We start from the raw sequence: 12179 nt of genomic DNA, 5'->3' as shown, positions 1-12179 counted from the left end.
TTAGCCTCTTTGTTAACCAGGATCATTGGAAGTAGTCAATTGGAACCGGTGTTTCTCTGTCCGGCTTCAAGGGACAATTCCCAGACATCCTCCTGTGGGACAGGGGTGTCCATATGTGGGGTGTTTTTTAAATAAACCAAGGGCCATAATTGTTAGTTTGAACTTGTTGGAGGGCGACACGTAGAAATCATAAGTTTCTAATTTGAGAAATTATATAGGTGTGTGTGTGACAGTATTATCATGTGATCCAATAGAAATGAAGTATATTAATTCAGCTAGTTGTGAGAGTGGCAGGTACCAGCTGGGTGTGCAGATGAGCCGTGGGGGGTGTAAAGAGATGGAAGGAGTGCCTGCGTGGACAACACAAGAGGTGCAACATGTCATGTTCCATGCATTTCATAGGCGGAGCTGTGCCGCAGCCCCTCCAGGCCATCCAGGTGCACCCCGGCACACAGCAGAGCGCCCCCGTCAGCACGTCCGACAGCACCGCGGAGTTGTCCCAGGCCTCCAGCAGCTCCACAGGTGAGCACGTGCAGCCGCCCTCTCCTTGGTGACCCTGTCAAAAGTGACAGCCCCTTTTTAGGAATTAAGTTTTTTAATCCATCTTTATGAATCTTTTTTTCTTCTCCCATAAGCATACCAAGAATATAATTGGACTAATTATTCAAAATAGTGTTTATAATAGAATAGCTAAAAAGGCAAAAAATGTGCATTGTATACAAATGTATCGTATTGATGTTTGCTTGCATTTTCACCAGTGTGTCACTGACACGCCACACTGTGGAGGGAACATGAAGCGCACTTTCTTTTTCTTCTCTCTGTTGTCTGTCTTTTCGCACACTCCAACTCTATTTCCTGCCTGAAATGAAATAAACATACCAATGCAGTAGCCATAAGTGTGGCTTTGGTGTATCCTCCCCTCCTTCCACTTTTTATCCTTTTCCCCACTGCCACTGTACAGTTTTGAGATTGGGTTCAGATCCATGCTAAGGTTTTAAATCTGCTCTGTATGTATCAGCAATTGTTTCCAAGTGTCTCTTTACTGGTGGGCTCACACTCCTGGGCACTGTTCCTCTCTTCTTATGTGTATACTTTAAAGATGTTGTCCATTCCCACTTACTGTAGTGATTATTGTTGATGTTTTTGTGGTGATGCACCTGCAATTTGGATACGGACCTCTTTTGAACCCCGGTAGTGGTTTTGCGTTGCTTCACAAACTCGCGTATTAGTAACTTCGTCGTGTTTAATGTCAGCCTTTTTTTTTCCTTTTTTTTTCCTTTTTTTCAGCTGGTCGACATTGGTAGTTGACGTTCAGCTTATTGACTTGAAAGAATTGTTGCTCTCCTAAGCGTGATTTCATTCAAAGTGAGTTTCATGTGATGTTTTTGTTATTTAGTCCACCCCCAGAACATGATTGATTTTTAGGCAGCATTGTGGTTGAAAAAAGAGCAGTGTTTTTGAATAACAATACAAATTTACATATGTAATGGGGGGATTCACCCATAGTGTGATGTGGAAGCTTCAAATGTGACACTTGTTTCTATAGCAACAAGCAGTACTTTTTCTTTCTCTCTGTTTTTGGACCTGGGATTAACTGTGGAAACTCCACACCATGAAGTGACTGAGTTTTAAGTGAAATAATTTGTTGCGCTACGTCTCTGACCTGTAGGAGGAAACACTTGGGGAACACGTGGATACCAAGTAAACTCCACGTAGACTGAGCCTTGCTTGAACCCATGGTGCGAGAGTTGAGGCACCAGTGCTGCCGGTGCTGTACCACCAGGCTGTCCCCCAAATTGTCCATATCATTTACCCAAATATGTACTACTTTTAAAATAACCGGCTGGGTGGTACTATGTTTCTCGTGGAAATGTTACATGAAAAGGTTCCAACCCCTGATGACCAGATAATGTCCCATTTTTATTTTAACACCCACTAACCTTGAGCTAGAAGTGTGTTTAATGTAGTGGAGCGGTTCGAGCTGCTGTCCTTGGCCCCGAAGGATCTGGGTTTGAGTCACTGTTGTTGCTATAGATTTAAATTGGGGGCTGCTGCCAGTCTGTTGGTGAGCTCTTTCCAACCTGTTAGCATCATTTTCATTATAACTGCTTCATAACCTGGGCCTTGACAAGGACAAACTGGGATTGTTTGGCCAGAGTGGAGTCCCACGATGCCATTGCGATGCGAAGGATGTTTTGAGCTTCATCAAAGAATTCGGCCATTGTGGAACGACACGTCGTCGACGTTTGACGCACCTCTCGCATGCCTTGGTTACAGTGAGTCTCCCGGCAACCATCGTCACGTCATCGGTGCCCACGTCCATGGCGGGCCACATGATGTACCCCAGTCCGCACGCGGTGATGTACGCCCCCACGCCTACGCTGGCTGACGGTGGCCTGGCTGTGCTCAACGCCTTCCCCCAGGCAGGCCCCGGCATGCAGGTGTCGCACACACAGCCTCCGGACACAGGTGAGCATTTCTCCACAGACGACCGCTGAAAGCAGCTGGTTTTGTCAAAAAAAATTAAGTGGCCTCATCTTGCCTCTTTAGGTACTTTCTTATTGGAGCCTCTTTGTAAGGATTCTTCTCGTCACATGATGCCCTGATGGCCTCACTTTGCTTCCAGTTTATAAGGATATTTCAGACCTGGACATTCTCTTATTTTTATCTTTTTGATATGTTCAGAAAGAGGAGGGGTACAAAATCTGACCGGACAGGTTAAAATGTAACGTGTGCCTGTCCTATGGACAACCACACAGGAATATTGACTGTGGATCCCTATGTTTGGAAACGCACCAGCCGGATCAGGGCCGCCTCTAATTCGGGAGCCGTCTAGCTTCAGCGGGACTCGCTCTCACTCAGTACCTCCTTTAGTTCCACGAATTGCAATAACTTCCTAGTAACTCGACTCGGTTGCTGTGGAATGCAGCGAGTCGCTTGTCCCTGTGAGAACTGCCTCGTAGTCCAACCAGTGAAAGACGTTGAATACGTATCCCGTGTGCGTCAGGCCTACTCGCTGTGCGCGTTCCCCTCTCCCGCGCTTGCATCGTGGGTATCGGTCTAACAGCCATCTCTGCTGTGTTGTCTCCTCAGGTGCCATTCCTCAGGTGTTCCTCACGGCCCCCTCCGGAGCGGTGCAGATCCCCGTCTCGGCGGTGCAGCTACACCCTGTACGCAGCGTGTCGTCACAAACGCAAAACCCACAGTCGCCGGTTTGATGGACCGGTCGGCTGGGTCCTGCATGCTCTCTGTGTCTGACCTCCAGGTCATACTGTCCCATCGCTGACTTGTCCTTCATACTTAGTGTGTTGCTTTAGAAAAGTATTCTCGAGAGGTTCGCACAGTTTAACCCACGTGGTCCTGTCTCGCAGATGGTGATCGGCCAGCAGACCGGAGGCAGCAGTACCAACCTCACGGAGCTACAGGTGGTCAACCTGGACGCCCCCCACGGCGGCAAGAGTGACTGACAGTGGTTGGGCTCCCCAGGAAACACCCAGGGAACGCAGATGGCACGTGGATAGACTGCCAGCCCTATTTATTGATGCCTTGTCACAGCCTTTTTGTACATATCATTGGAGTTTGTGTGTGTATGTGTGTGTATCAGTGAGAGCACAGAGGAGAGGGGGTGCCCTTATGGCTCTCCATCTCATGGAGGTGTTCCACACTTGAGAATGTCTTTGTGTGTTTCAATATTGCAATGTTTTGTGTGACATGCACACACACCACAGTTGCCACGGCTTCAACTTTTAGCCAAAGAGACCTTCATGTGTATAATACGTGCGCGTATGTGTTAATAAGAATGGGAATCGGTTGAGTATGGAAACATTCATGTGCTTTTTAAGCACAGAGTTCATATTAATGCTGTTTGTGCATTGGCATGTGGCTTTTTTAAAAATCTTTCTATGTGAGTGAAAGTGAAATGAAGTTCATAATATGGAACATGTATGCAAACTAATGTAACAAATGACATGTTAATATGTATACATTCATGGGGAAGGAGGGCCAGGACAAATCTGAGTTTTTTGTTTTGTTTTGTTTTTTGTTTCCCCCCCTCCTCTTCACAAACTTGGACTACTGCTAGTTTGGGATGGTCCCCTCCTGTGTGAGCATCTATGCGTTCTGCTGGCAATGTGGTTGAAGTGGTGTATACAAGTGTCACTGCACAGTTGGTCATGGGGTGGATGTGACAGTACTGATTAGCAAATGACGGGAAATTTGTTCAGTGGGGTTTTTTTGGGTCCCGACTGAGTGTGTACAGCCATGACTCTGTGTGCTAGAACAGTAGTATCTTGCCAAGTGACAGACTGACGACTGACCGTACGTGGAACTGGGCATTCGCTCTCCGGGGCCTTCCAAATACTACAGCGTACTACGTTAACACACCAACTGCATCGGTACTTTGACTGGAGGAAGCAAACGTGTGTTTGCGTAGGAATGAATACATTCTGCCCAGAGCTGTCGTACGTGTATTCCGGAAATTCATCTAGAAATCGGAGTTCAAAATGTGCGTGGAGTCACACATTGCCATTTGGATAAGTTGACAAGTCATTGATTCTGTTCCCTTAAATATGTTTCTTGACAGGAAGTGGTTTGTTTGGGCGATTTTTCCCAAACTGCTGTATTGGGAAGTCTTCTGGTTGATACTGATAGAGGGTGCAGTACACACGTTGTAAGAAGTGTGTCCGGTACATCTAACCCCTGGTGAGGGGACACACACACACACACACACACACACACACACACACACACAGTGATTTTACGCCACAGAGCTGCAGCCAGGCTGCCTAAAAACACACGAGAACTTTTGGTCAGTACTGTTGGACCGAACGTTACAGCAGACCACCAGGAGGATGGAGAACGTCCGTCACAGACCCGCTTGGAAGGAGCCACCTTGAATATACGCTGTGGGCCTTGTCCCTGTACTTTGTATTTTACTGAAGAGTTTAGTGCAGTTGGGTAACTAACTACTGACCTTCGTATCCCCGTCCTGAACCGAAACCACATGTTAATGTTGCATATTGGTTTATGACACTGAACACACCCTTTGTGTATCAGAACTCTTGGCGCCTCTTTGCGGCTGAAATATTACCCCCAGTGAGTACATTCTACCTTGTCCCGCCGACGTTCCCCTTTAGAAGGGAGGAGCTCCTTGTCACGGAGGCTGACGGTAGTGGAATGCGTGTTTGCCTCCCAGTGAGCTGTTCAAGCACAAGATGGTTCATTTCTGAACTGTCAAGTGAAGCATTCTCCTCTTCCCGCCTTTCAACTTCTGGTTCCCGAGAGACGAGACGTTTTGGTACTTTCACTGCTGTAGAGATTCTCTGGGTAAATTCTGATTTACTCCCTTGCTGCCATTTTCCTGCTTACTATGAAAAGTTACTTGTATCAAATTTCATATATGCAATAATGTACTGATGGATTTCTGATGTCAGCACCACGTTTGGCTTTAAGGGGATTCAGCCTTAAGCGTCAAACGTTGAGGGATTGCAAACTATGGATTGACTCGAACCCCTCTCCCTGCTGTAAAGCTGTTGCATTCATTTCCATGCCTGTGTAACGCATTGGACTTGCAACTCGGTTCAGGCTCATGGAAAAAGGACTGAAGCGCTGAGACGGCGCTCGCGAGCACTTCGGCTGTCGGCACCGGGACGCCCCCCACGGGCAGCACTGGAGCGAACCGCCTGGAATGTAAACCACTGCTTCTGAATGTACCTGCACTGAGAGGGTCGCAAGGGCATCCTAGCAGCCACACAGTGCCATTTTTAATTTCTACAGCGTCAATGCCTCTATCATTTAATTTCAGGTACAATAACTGTAGGAGGAACAGTCTGTGTACAAATGTTCGTTCTAGTTTTTCTATTCTGGGGACCCAGATTTAAAAGAAGAAAAGGCCTTGAAATCAAAATGTTATTTTAAAAATATTTTTATATCTTGAATTTGGTGTGTCTGCATATGAAGGGGGCAGGGCTGGGGATACTGTACATACCCTTTGTGTTTTACTCTTTCTTTTTCCCAGCTGTGTGTGAGGGTGTGGAATGCAGGCTTGGCCGCTTCAACGGTCTCCTTTCATTTGTTGTGGCTTGTACCTTGGATGCTTTACACCATGTGTAAGCATTACAGAGAAGGATTTCGTTTTTTCTGTCTTAAAAATTCAGCGGAAGTTTAAAATCTGTTCATCGGCAGAATTTGGTTATTTTAAGGCCTGAGGATTTTGTTCAAGCCCCCCCCCCCCCCCCCCCCCCCCCACATTATAAGCAGATACACCACAAACCTTGACAATTTGAAATGGAATGTACACCATATGTCTTGTTATATGTGGTAACATAAGGAAAAAGTATTTTGTACTTTTGTTTTTACAAACTTCCAGAGATTGTCTGAGGAGTTGATGTATGTAACACGGTAACTCTGTACAGAGATTTTTTTTTTTTTTTTTTTTTTTTTTTAAATAAAAGTGTTAAATGTGAAGCACTTGTCTCCTCTTGGTTTGTGAGCCTTGTGTGTTGTAAGTTTTCTCTTTGGAAATGATCATATGTGGAGGAACCACTTTACTGCACATTTGCTGCACTGGTAAGGCCACCGTTGTACTGGATTGCATATGAATGAAAACATTTAACACTTTTGTTTCATTTTCTGTAGAAAATACATTCCTGAGGAGCAAAGGTGGGTAAAGCAGCAGAAAAAAATATGCAAGCAATGAAGTTACTTTGAGTCACATGAAGTGTTTTCAATGTTCTTAAGCACTAGTGTGTTAACAGGCCCACACTCACTTTGAACTCATGGGGAAAATGGCGGGAAAATTTTCAAGTACAAAATCCTCCTGACATGTAGGGAGGGAGTTGTACGTCGTTATACACTGCTCTGTTTGACTTTTAAGTTTGAGCAGCATATCAAGTTTGGACACGTTATTTCAATGTATATCCACGGTGTTACGGCTGTTGATTATTTACTACTGTGTGGCGGCACGGTGTGTGTGTTTTAATATGTATGATTTCAGCGTAATTCCGAACATCGTAGACTGTCGAACAGTCCTCCTCTCCCCTAGGGGTCACTGCTACTCAATACATTGGGGCCTGGACGCTGGAAGGAGATGGAGCTCAGTGATCGTGGCGTCGCATGTTTAATACGTCAGCAAGGCAGCGCACGCGTCTTTGGATTCTCGCCGGTGGCTTGTAGCGGTAGCTTCTGCTCAGCTCCCAGTACCTCGGGTTCTTGCGATTCTCTACGCGATAGCTATGGCGGCGGCCACGGTACCGGTGAAAAAGCGTCTCCTGAAGGATGAAGATATGACCAAAGTAGAGTTTGAGACCAGCGAGGAGGTGGACGTTACCCCTACGTTCGACACAATGGGCCTGCGAGAGGACCTGCTCCGCGGGATCTACGCGTACGGTGAGGCCGCGGTCCGGCAGCGCGCAGCAGGCCGCAAATGGCGGAGTTTAGCGGAGCGCAGAATGATTCGCGGACGGAGCTTCGTCCAGGGCGTTTGCGGGCCTCGTCTAGCTGTATTAACACGAGATGTTAAAATTACTATAGAGTAACTTCAACATTGCCGAACTGGCGGACGAATACTTAGTTATATTCAGGTTGACGACTGAGCTCGTCGACTTCTGTTAATATCTGCCGTGGCTTTTTTTTACCCCTGAAGTAAACACTGACTTACAGACGGCCGGCGTTGGCGTTGTGTTGCGTTGTTCGCGTTTTCGACTCGAGGACGTAGAAGCCTGCTGTGTGGTATCGAATCGGTCCATTACTCTTAGTTTACCTTGTGTCGGTCTGTAGTGCACAGGAACCCGTCTTGTTTCGAATGATCATCATGTTCATATGATAACACGAGCGCCGGACACGTACGGTTGCTGCTGCTGCTGCTCGTATTATTATTTCCGAGAATTTAAATAAATGCGTCCAGGTGATGTATTTGATACATAATTTAATTTTCTGCTACACCTGATCCTCCAGGCTTTGAGAAACCGTCTGCAATCCAGCAGAGAGCCATTAAACAGATCATCAAGGGCAGGGATGTGATCGCACAGTAAGTAAACAGCACTGCATTTCTCTTTATTCCACAGTCCCCTAGTCTTTAAAAAGTATGTTTTTTTTAAAAAAAAAAAAAACAAAAAAAAACTCATGTTCCCCGATGTGGACTCAGGCTTACTTTTGTACCATTTTCTTCACCTGGGAGGCTTTTTCCACCTCTTTGTTGTTGTTTTTCTCAGTTCACTAGTAAAGTGCCTTCTGCTCACTGTCTCATTCATTGCTTTGTTTTAGTGTCACTTTGTGTGTCAGCCATGTGTGGTCAGTTGTTTAGAGGTTTGTGTCGATTTGATCAGAAAAGCATTGTCAATGCCATTGAATAAAAACACATTGAACTGATTGTTTATTCCAGGTCTCAGTCTGGCACAGGGAAGACTGCCACCTTCTGTATCTCAGTGCTCCAGTGCTTGGATATCCAGGTAGTAACTCATTTTAAATTATTATTTTTTTATGTCTTAGTTTAGTAAATAATAAAAAAATGGAAAGTGATTATTTGAAAAAATAATGTAAAAAAAAGAAGAAAGCAGTAGAGCTAGCCCAGCCTTGAAACATAGATGGTAGGTAACTTTAAATGTACAAATGTAAATGTATAAATGGCTCATTTGTTGCTTGGTAGACAAACTTTGTACTTATTTAATGTGATAAAATTTGCACTTAAAATATGTTGTAGGTTCGAGAAACCCAAGCTCTTATTTTGGCACCAACCAGAGAATTGGCTGGTCAAATCCAGAAGGTATGTCTTTCCAGCTTGTGCAGCATTTGATTCCTAAATGGGCACAATGAGAGCACAGTTTTTGTCGACTCCTTGTAACTTCTGTACTGCCTCTCCCACATTCATTACTCGTTTGCATTTTGGGACTTTTTTTTGTCCGCCCATCAGGTACTCCTGGCTTTGGGTGACTTCATGAATGTCCAGTGCCATTCCTGCATTGGAGGGACAAATGTAGGAGAAGATATCAGGAAGCTGGATTATGGTCAGCATGTCGTGGCTGGTACTCCAGGTCGTGTGTTTGGTGAGGATTTTGCCAACAGCTCTTGCCTTAATCCTTGTACTGAGTGGAACCTTTCTTTTAAGGTTCAGAGCTGAAACTGTGCGATTTCCACGAAGCAGGTGTATCCAACTTGTTTCCCCTCAGACATGATCCGTAGACGCAGTTTGAGGACCCGGGCTATCAAGATGCTTGTTCTGGATGAGGCGGATGAAATGTTGAACAAAGGTAAGATACTTTGTTGTTTGAAGGTTGGCCCACACTGAGGGAAATTCCAGATGGTTCTTGTTTGCAAGTAAAATGAATTTTCCAGAGTGGCTTTTTGTAAATGGCTTCCCTTTACCAGGTTTCAAGGAGCAGATCTACGATGTGTACAGGTACCTGCCTCCTGCTACACAGGTGGTTCTCATCAGCGCTACCCTGCCCCACGAGATCCTGGAGATGACCAACAAGTTCATGACAGACCCCATCCGCATCCTGGTGAAGCGGTAAGGACTGCTGCAGGTTTCATTAGTGGCGCTACGGTAAATGAAATTTGTTTTGGCCGAGGGTGATGCTGAATGTCGAACACGTGCTTGCAGCGATGAGTTGACGCTTGAGGGCATCAAGCAGTTCTTTGTGGCTGTGGAGAGGGAGGAATGGAAGTTTGACACACTGTGCGACCTGTACGACACGCTCACCATCACACAGGCCGTCATCTTCTGCAACACCAAGAGGAAGGTTGGTCTTTGGTCTCCTTGGTTTAACATGTTCATTTGGAATTTGGTGTGATGTTGATCTGTATGTGAAACCCTACACGTGTGGTGCAGCTCTATTGGGCTACAGCTTGTTCTCCCCCAGTAACTGCTTTCTAACTCTACTCTGTGTGTGCGTGTGTGGTGTATTGCCTTGTACCGTGGAGGTTTCCTGGTCAAAGCCCACCTCTGGCTGTACAGCCTTTGCGCCAGGTTCTTGCCTTCAGTAAAGGTGCTAATGGTACAAAACGTAAGCTGACTTGGACAAAGGTATCAGCTATTTAACAATTAATAATATTGTCACACGTCTCCCTTTTCTCTCCAGCACAGCATAGAAGCTAAATATAAACACATGACCTTTATAGTATAGTCTGTATGAGGAGGCAGCGGTGACGTCTCCATTGGAATGTGACCCAAAGGCGATCACTAGTAGTAGATCACTGGGCTATTTGGTGGAACCCCAGTTATAATTTTGAATTTCTAACACCTGACAGCATAATGTATGAAAAGAAAGTTGGGTTTCATAAGAGCAGTCAAATCCTTTCCAGTTAGGTCTGAGGGAAAATCCAAAAATGTTAGAAGTAGCAATGTTCCCGGAAGCATTTTTTTTTATGTCCTGACACAAGTCCTCGAGGCTTGAGAAGGTGGTGAGGATTGCGATGCTCATGCCTGAAGTGTTTTCTTTTGGTCTGCAGGTGGACTGGCTGACGGAGAAAATGAGGGAAGCCAACTTCACTGTGTCCTCCATGCATGGAGACATGCCCCAGAAGGAGAGGGATTCCATCATGAAGGAATTCAGATCTGGAGCCAGGTGTGCAAGGAGTGGGGAGGATATAGGAGGATATATTCCTGATTCCTCCCCAGTGTTGTTAATTGTAATGTAATTCTAACAGTGTAATGCATATTGTAAAGTTGCGTGTGAGTATAGCTTGTTTATGTGAAATGCCTACTTCGGCAGCTCAATGCCTCAGGATCAGTGAGAGAGATTTGCATTGAAATGCAAATAGCACTCAAACTGTCTTCAGAGGATACCGTGGAAAGGAATCCTTTGGCCATGTTATACTTTATTTGAGCTGCGTTTGTCACTTCATGCTGGTGACACGGTGTCTCTCCTACAGCCGTGTGCTCATCTCCACAGACGTGTGGGCCAGAGGCCTGGATGTCCCACAGGTGTCCCTCATCATCAACTACGACCTGCCCAATAACCGCGAGTTGTACATTCACAGGTATCCCTTTGCACCCATGTGTCATGGCAGGTTTCAAGACAGTTTATATCGCTCCTTGTCTTCATCTGGCACTTCACATCCCCATGGCAATATGACGGCTGTTGCTTTAGGCAACACGGTGCTTAAGTTAGAGGAGCTTTTCTAACGGCTCATTTACACCTGTGTTCTTGGGCTGGAAATCACTTTGGCTTTTAGTGAAATCTTTTCTCAGGGAATTTTTAATAACCGCAGGACATTAACTTTGACCCCCTCTCCTCACAGAATTGGCCGATCAGGTCGCTATGGACGCAAGGGTGTTGCCATCAACTTTGTGAAGAATGATGACATTCGCATCCTTCGTGACATTGAACAGTACTACTCCACACAAATAGATGAAATGCCAATGAATGGTAATTTCATGTTTAAATGTACTCATTCAGCACAGTCTTCTCTCCAAAGATACTTGGAACTCTGTGGACACATTAAGTGGTTCAAGCACATTAACATTCAGGCAGACCACTGTAAAAAGTTTATCCAAGTTTATCTACCATTATTCTTACAGTACTATTGATAATAAATGCTTTTACCAGGTTCTTTCTAAATTAAACAATTGTACTCTACTAGTGAAAACAGTATATTACATTTAAAATTGTCATATATTAGTTTTTAGTGTCCACAGTGAGTCAGAGTCATGATGAAAAAATAGTTTGGAAGTAAAGGTTATGAGGCTTGTTTTCCTTCTCCACTAATGTTCTGCTGATGCAGCAGTTTGAATTGAAGCACCTTGGAACTGATCTTATCATTGAACTCTTTCCCTCCTAGTTGCTGACCTGATCTGAAGTGCCGGAAGAAACAGTGAAGATCTTTTAACAACAAATGTGTGGACAAATATTGTACTTTTATGAAAATTTGTTTTAACTTCATTTTTTCATAGTTGTTTTGAGGGCCCGTAGAACCCTTTTGGAGTAATCTTCCCTGTGATGGCCTGCTGGAGGTGAACTTTTGTAAATAAAGCACTGGGCTTGTCATTTCTTATTCTGCTATTTTTATGAAAGGATCTGTAAGATTGACTGTTCGGTTCATTTCAAGGTTTGTATGTCGGACAGAATAGAGTCTAGCGGGCTGCTGGTCCTATGCAGTGGGTTATGGGTAGGCAGGTGCCTCTGTCATTTGACCATTCCTGTGGGCTTTTACTAAAAGCCATTGACTTGATAAATGCTGTT

At 45.1% G+C, this 12179-nt stretch overlaps 2 protein-coding genes across 3 annotated transcripts in view; both read left to right on the top strand.

The window, feature by feature from the left end:
• The window catches only part of LOC108933568 (serum response factor-like), a 36687-nt gene extending 32691 nt beyond the window's left edge, over positions 1-3996 (top strand). For both annotated transcript variants that reach the window (XM_029259243.1, XM_029259242.1), the window contains 4 exons: positions 403-522; positions 2278-2469; positions 3094-3170; positions 3372-3996. In XM_029259243.1, the coding sequence (XP_029115076.1) occupies positions 403-522; positions 2278-2469; positions 3094-3170; positions 3372-3467 (485 nt within the window). In that variant the 3' untranslated portion in view covers positions 3468-3996. The remainder of the gene's footprint in view (positions 1-402; positions 523-2277; positions 2470-3093; positions 3171-3371) is intronic.
• Positions 3997-7138: 3142 nt separating this feature from the next.
• LOC108933725 (eukaryotic initiation factor 4A-III-like) lies at positions 7139-11984 on the top strand. Its single transcript, XM_018750966.2, has 12 exons — positions 7139-7386; positions 7954-8026; positions 8381-8447; positions 8699-8761; positions 8909-9041; positions 9165-9245; positions 9364-9505; positions 9599-9737; positions 10447-10562; positions 10870-10977; positions 11239-11366; positions 11779-11984. Exons 1-12 carry the CDS (start codon positions 7233-7235, stop codon positions 11793-11795), a joined length of 1221 nt encoding a protein of 406 aa, XP_018606482.1. The 5' UTR covers positions 7139-7232; the 3' UTR covers positions 11796-11984.
• The last annotated feature ends 195 nt before the right edge of the window (positions 11985-12179 follow it).

Source organism: Scleropages formosus, chromosome 16 (assembly GCF_900964775.1).
Source record: "Scleropages formosus chromosome 16, fSclFor1.1, whole genome shotgun sequence".
Taxonomy (NCBI): domain Eukaryota; kingdom Metazoa; phylum Chordata; class Actinopteri; order Osteoglossiformes; family Osteoglossidae; genus Scleropages; species Scleropages formosus.
This window is presented reverse-complemented; position numbering and strand designations above follow the sequence as displayed.